Source organism: Cornus florida, unplaced genomic scaffold (genome assembly GCF_030987335.1).
Source record: "Cornus florida cultivar Cherokee Brave unplaced genomic scaffold, ASM3098733v1 CherokeeBrave_3.0.0_Hap2_Chr06, whole genome shotgun sequence".
Classification (NCBI taxonomy): Eukaryota; Viridiplantae; Streptophyta; class Magnoliopsida; order Cornales; family Cornaceae; genus Cornus; species Cornus florida.
In genome coordinates this window covers 3,225,884-3,233,391 of record NW_026775576.1, presented here as the reverse complement: position 1 = coordinate 3,233,391, position 7,508 = coordinate 3,225,884, and the positions used below count along the sequence as shown (strand labels likewise).

The 7,508-nt window shown below is 32.2% G+C and overlaps 1 protein-coding gene across 2 annotated transcripts in view; it reads left to right on the top strand.

The window, feature by feature from the left end:
• Positions 1–5,108: 5,108 nt before the first annotated feature.
• LOC132311056 (enhancer of mRNA-decapping protein 4-like) overlaps positions 5,109–7,508 on the top strand; it is a 33,412-nt gene continuing 31,012 nt past the window's right edge. Inside the window, exons 1-2 of one of the 2 annotated variants that reach the window (XM_059808762.1) lie at positions 5,109–5,278; positions 5,445–6,273. In XM_059808762.1, the coding sequence (XP_059664745.1) occupies positions 5,464–6,273 (810 nt within the window). In that variant the 5' untranslated portion in view covers positions 5,109–5,278; positions 5,445–5,463. Of the gene's footprint in view, positions 6,274–7,508 lie in introns of both variants that reach the window. The other variant, XM_059808761.1, reaches the window with a different exon arrangement.

The window sequence follows — 7,508 nt, the reverse complement described above, 5'->3', positions numbered from 1 at the left end:
TTTTCTTTTATTAATAAATTTTATAAACAATAATCAAGTAGAATTAATAATAAAATAGTTGTGATCCAAAACTAAAATAAACAATAATTAGTAGAAATAATGTAGCTTCTATATGTAAAAAAAAATAGCTGTGATCCAAAATTAAACAAAACAGTAATCAAATAGAAATAATATAACTTCTATATGTGTTTGATAAAATTAATATGTAAAAAATAATTATGATCCAAAACTAAACTAAAAAAATAATCAAGTATAAATAAAATAGCTTTAATATTTGTGGACAAAATTAATTGTACTAGCAGAAACCAAATTTATCAAGTTGTTAATTAATTACCGAAACCAGATTGAAAAGAGATAAGAGAAATAAAAGAAAAAAAATTCAATTTACTAATCAACTTGAAATAAGAAATTATTGAAAAAAAATCTTATAATAGATAAAATGTTGCTAATCAATTATTAAAAAAATTCAAAATAGAGAAAATTAATTGAAAAAAAAAATCATAACATAGAAAAGGTAATTACTTGAATTTTTTATTTTTTATTTTAAATCCCAACTTTGTATGGAATAGAAAAGGTGGCAGAAACCTAATTAAAAATCCTAACTTTGTAGTTACAATTTTTTATTCTTCTCTCTCATTATTCTTCTTTCTCTTAATTCTTCATCAGCTACAAACCCTAGAAGCAAAACAATAGCAACTCTAGAAGCAAAATAGAGAAAATGAATTGAAAATAAAAGAAATAAAAAATTCAAGAATTCAAGTTACATAAAAATATAAAATACTTTCATGATACTTCTAAATTTTCAAGATCAACCATTGTTGTCACCTATCAAACATTAAATAAAGAATAAAAAATAAAATACTTTCATGGTACTTCTGAGAAAATGAAAATAAAATTAAAGACGAAAAACATAATCCTAATGAACTTACTAGATGAAACACGATTCACAAAATGTAATGTTGAATAGTTTCTAACAAAAATTGCACAACTATAATGTAAGGTTGCAAAGTTAAAAGGTGTTCAACCTTCTGGGAGAAAAATCTAAACGCCAATTACAAAGAGAAAATGAGCAGATATGATAGAGGTAAAATATGGAATAAAAAATAAATAAAATACTTTCATGATACTTTTGAAATAATAAAAAATAAATCACAATGCAAACTAAATTTACAAGATCACCATTGTTGTCACCAACCAAACATAAAACACACATAAAAAAATAAGGAAAAAATCATAATCATATCTAACTTACTGGATCAAGCACGTTGCTGCCTTGTGCGAAAAAAATATCTGAACACCAATTACAAAGAGAAAAGAGGCAGATATGGTAGACGTTTGGCAAATTATTTTATTAAACAATTACCTATTTTATCTTAATTGGTTACTTGTTTTAGTCATGAAAAATTTCGAGTATAATAAGATTTATTTTAATTGGTAACTTTTAAGAGTATAATAGGATTTATTTTAATGGGTAACTTTTAATTGGTAATTTATTTATTTTTAATGATGATTTGAAATTCTTGATACCCTTGTACTTTTAATAAGAGTCATGACAGGGAAACCGAAAAGGAATCCCCGAACTAACACCGAATTTGGCATGGTTGGCTATACTTATTGCGTGTTAAACAATTATTTTTTGAAAACTGTTTAAGTAGATAAGGTAGACAAAAATATGTCAGATTCGGACTTATTCGGGAAAATCATTCGGTGACCCTATCATTTTCCTTTTAATAATAGTATAGATATATAAAAAATATATATTTAATATTTATAAGACCCTTATAACTTGCCAGTTAATATATTAATATTCACTACTTAGTAATTTAAAAGTTGAACTAGCTTATTTATTAGCCCAATTTGAGCACATTGAGCTTTTTTTTTTTTTTTAAAAAAAAAAAAAAAAAAAATTATTATTATATAATAAGAGTAACATAACCAGACCCGCCCTGCATTTAAATAGAGTACGTGAGCCTGAGTCGATACTTTGTCTACCGAAGTAGGGGTAATGATGGTATACTAATTACAAATTCGTCCCAGAGTAGACACATAGTTGGTATGACGAATTTTTTAACGGGGCAGAGTTGAAAGAGTCGGGTTTAGCTAAACCCGCCCTATTCCCATTCCCATTTCCATTCTCAGGGACGGAGGCAGTTAAGGACGAGAGCACATGCCCATCTTAGATTTTCTCCCCCTCTTATATTCTGTGTATATTTTATAATAATATATACATTTTTTTAATGAAAATTTCTCAGTCTTCCCAAAATTCTATATATATTTCATATTTTTTTCTCCTAAATTATTTCCTTAATACTTATATTCTATATCTATAAATTAATTTAATTCCAAAAATATTAGTATCTCTTTCTATATATATACATATATATATATATATATATACATATATCTCTTTCTATATATATATATATATATACATATACATATTCTTATATACATATACATTATATTGTAAATATATATTACCGTATACAATAATTATAATGTGCCCCCCTCGAAAAAAATTTCTGACTCCGTTAATGCCCATCCCTACATGCTCCTCCCATCCAACATAATAATTTCATAAATAAGGAGATCTCCATGGGCTCGTTTGGATTGAAGGGAAAAAAAAGGGGGATATTTTCGATCGGTTTGTTTTCACACATTGTAGATGGAAAGGAAAATTTGGACAGAGAGAGAGAGAGAGCACGGAGTATGGACAACTAAAATCCTGTATTATGGGTTAAAAAATTAAATAATAATTATAACAAATTGGACGGAGGGAAATGACTGTTATAAGTGAAAATTTCATGATATAACTAATATTACTTCAAACTTATAAAGAATAAATTCATAATGAATTCTCAATCCTTGTTCACTCTTTTGTGTATTTGGATAACACTAGACATATTCCCATGTTTCTTGACGTAGCCAAAATTTGAAGTGCGTTAACGGATGAGAGCCATTTTTATTTATTTATTTATTCCCTTGACAAATCTGTAATTAAATTTTTATGTAAATATAAAAGAATATAGTGGTAAATTTGCCGAGACAGTTTTCTTTCTTTTTCCTCTTTTACATTTTCTAAACAATGGGCTTAGATTGATAATAAAAATAACTTGTGGTTAGAAATGAAAATAAAAAATAAAACATTTTTGTAATCATGAAGATTTGTATAGAATGGAAGGGTATATATATATGCATGATAATAGCTTTCATGGTATGAAGGCATGGCCAGTGGCGTTTGTGGTTTAGAGAAGCCCAGAGTGCTGCTGGATTCTAATGTTTGATTTCATCAATGTTATTTTCTATGCCCAGTATAAATAAATAAATTCCCCTTATAATTGAAAACACATTGCAGTGGGAGGATTTTAACCCAAATCTATTAGGAAAATTTTGAAACGCTAAGGCCTAATTTAGTAAGGAGAAATGGAATAACCATTCCACATTTTAATTGATTTTTCCTTATTTGGTGTGCTATATCAAAAGTGAATGGTCATTCTAAATCCTTTGGAATGACTGTACAATTCTCAATTAAAATAAAATAAATTAAAAGACAAAAAGATAAATATAATTTTATCTCCATATTAGCTTTCACCTTGAGTTTATTTTTCAATTCATAAGATAGTAAAACCCCCCTCTCATACCTCCACTGCTGTTGCCGCTATAGTCAAAAACACCCTTCCAATCCCACCGTGCCGCCTTCAATTAAAAATTTATTTCACTTTAAGTTTTAAATTAGTCTAACTGCTATGTTTAGTGTGTAGGAATAGAAAGAAATGCACATGGGAATAGAATGAAATGACCATTCTCATTTTATTATTTAGTCATAAATATGAAATGTGTAGGAATGAAATGATAATAACCATTCGAATGTTTGGTTAGACCAATTTAAAATTTAGAATGGATTAAATTTCAAATTGAGTTCTCTAAAACATTACTCGTAGTAATAAATAAATTAAATTAACAAAATGACATTCTTCTATAATTTTTTTAAAAATAAATGGTGGCAGTGACAGTGATGGAAGGCGGCAGTGGTGTTGGTAGAAAGCGGTGACAAGTGGTGTTGGTGAAAAGCGGTGGCAGCAGTGTGGTGGTGGTGGAAGGAAATAGCGGTTTAGGTGACGGTGGTGGAAGCTAATTGAGATGGAGGTGGTGGAAACCAATGGAGGTAATTATGGTGGTAGTGGAAAGCAGTGGCGGTGGTGAAAGATGGTGGTGGTGGTGGTGGAAGGCAGTGGCGGTAGAAGGCGGTGGTAGTGATGGTGATGGAAGGTGATCACTAGTAGTGGTGGTGAAAGAAGGCGGCGGTGATGGCGGTAGTGGAAGGTAGCAGTGGAAGGTAATGGCTGTGGTGAAAGGTGATGGCAATGGCAATGGTGGCGATGGTGGTGAAAAATGACGGGCGGTGGTAGAAGGCAGTGCTAATGGTGGAAGTCAATGGTGGTGAAAGGCGGAGGTGGTTGTGGTGGAAAGTAGTGGTAATTTTTGAACTTGGAACATGAGAGATTTTTTGGAAGTTGAATTTTAAAAAAAATTTACTTGAGAATGGAATATCCATTCCATAGGTTTAGTTATTGAATGAATTTTCATTCTAATAGAATGACTAGTCCCATTTTAAATTGTAAATCAAATAAATGAATGGTTGGAATTGACATTTAATTCTATTTTTGTACACCAAACACAACATAACAGTGATATCATTCTATTCCTTCAATTATTTCATCTTTGCATTCCATTCTCATTTATGTGTATCAAAATAGGGCGAAAGCAATGAGGGAAAAAGCTCGCCTTGTAAACCAATTGCCCTTCTATGTATTGAAAGCACGTTCTTTTCACATTTGTAATAATTGATATATTGCTACAGTAGTTTGGGAGTGTGTTTTGTGAGTTTATTTTAAGGAAAAAATGATTTTTTTTTGGGTACTAAATTAATTAGCTAAATAGGGTAAACTTATAGAGTTGAATAGTAGGGCTTCAAATTCTCGAGGCTTTGTTTCTTCCATTGGCATTTTAAATTGGGGGATTGTGTTCAGAATTGAAGAAGCTTTAAGGGAGTTGAGTGATATTATCCTAAAAATCAAGTGTGGTTTTCATAATTTATTTATTACTTTAAATAATAATATTTCTCATCGGTCTTATTATATTATTCTTCTTATTTTGGTCTCCCAAGTCCCCACTTATTCATCAGTGTTATGCAAAAGTAGTCCAATATTGGGGTTTTGGTCCGGCCTTGAAATCCTCCACTTCATCGGATCTCAATCTGCAAACTCTTCCGGACAAGGTAGAATTCACCTGCAAACCCCTCTTTATCTCTCTCTATATCTATATTTATATATATAGTTGTAAATCAGTCTCTCTCTCTCTCTCTCTCTATATATATATATATTCTGAATTAGATAGATAGATCTCTGTGTATCAGTAACTATATATATATATATATATCACAGCAAATTGTGTATCTGCTTCATGGCTACCCCTGGAAATCCAAACCAACCAGGTGGGCCATTTGATATGCACAAGTTCTTCAAACCCACAACAACAAACCCTAACTCACAAAACCCTAATAGCAATTTGATTTCTTCACCATTCCCACCCTCTTCTTACCCTGCACCACCTCCTTCTGCTTCTTATCCACCGCCAACTGGCCCTTACTCTTACCAACCTCAGACCAACCACCCATTTCAACACCATCAGTATCACATTCCTCCTTACCCACAGCAAGACCATATCACTAATATGCACCTCCAGAGATCCATGTCTTATCCTACGCCTCCTCTTCAACCTCCTCCCCACCACCTCCCTTCACCAAATCCTAATCCTGGGGCCAGACTCATGGCTCTGTTAAGTGCCCCCCCGCCTTCGAATATGGATTTGCCACCACAACCCCCTGTGCCCATGGCTCCAGTTCAGTCTTCCTCTTCTGGTGTTTCTGAATTTTCAATGCCCCCCAGTGTCCCTCTATTGTCTTCAGTCGTTTCAGCACCAAATGTTAACCCCCATCCGCCCCCCATGCGGATGCCAAGCAGTAAACTCCCAAAGGGGCGCCATTTGATTGGCAATCACGCGGTGTATGACATAGACGACAGAATGCCAGGTGAGGTGCAGCCACAACTCGAAGTTACTCCCATTACCAAGTATATCTCAGATCCTGGCCTTGTTGTGGGCCGCCAAATTGCTGTCAATAAGACATATATATGTTATGGACTGAAATTGGGAGCTATCCGGGTCCTTAATATAAACACTGCATTGAGGTCATTGCTTAAGGGCTTCACTCAGGTTAGTTCTTCTTGATTAGTTTCTATACATTCTATTATTTACTGGTTAAACAATGTATTTTACGTTTTAAATACATTGAGTTTGTTTGTACTAAATTATCTATGCCATTAATTTCTTTAAATTGTATTAGGTTGGAGTTTGTATCATATCTGAAAAGTAATTCATATTTGGATTCAGCTTTATGTTGATTTTGTTTTAGTCCAAGGTTCACTATTAGTCTTGATTTGAATTTTGAAATCTAGTATAAAAAATGCTTTTCAAATTCTCAGTGTATTTAATTTAAGGGTTTAATTACCTTATGAATAGGAGGGACATCAAATTGTATATCCAGGGAGATACTTTCACTGAGCACTATTACCATATGTAGGTTATTACCAAACAAAAATGAACTGAGAGACTATGATACAGTGAAAAATCTCATGTTGAATATTGGAGAAACTAGAAAGCGCTTGAGAATGAATAACTATGTATTCGCAGAAGTCTACGAAAGTCCTTTGCTTGGCCTCCATGCTTGCTTACGGTTTAATGATCATTGCAAGCTGATTAAGAGACATTTGTATTATTCATTGATTCAGATTCTAATTCTAGAAGTAACTTATCAAAAAAAAAAAAAAAAAAAAAAAATTCTAATTCTAGAAGTAATTCACATTGCCTATATTCAACTACTTCGTCTCTCTCTCTCTCTCTATATATATATATATATACACACACTTTTTTTTTACAAGTGTCTTTCTCTCTCTATTCAGTTTTCTAGTTAAGATAATTGCTGAGGAGCTGTTGGGAATGTGTGGCTGACAAATACATAGAGATGGATTTTGTGACACCCCGTAATTTTCATTGGCTAGGCTTATACACAAAAATAGGAGACATCGACACTTGATAATAAGCAAGCATGGAATACAATATGCAATAAAGAAAGGAATAATGGCGGAAGGAAATAACTAATAAATTCTTAAATCAATATATCCATTTAATACATCTCGGGAGTCCCATAAAACAAGGACCCCTAAATGCAAAACCATAAAATACTATAAAAAAATTCATAATAGTCTAATGAGGGAATTAAATGAAACCTACACTGAAATAATTGGAAAGAGTAGATGACCACAACAAGCTATGGAGTGTTTAATCCTCAACCCTGTGGTTGGAATTGTCTGGGACCTGAAATATTAGCAAAAGGTTGGTTAATCCCATGAGCAAGTCCTCTCTACTACAACCCAACAAAGTACCGATAA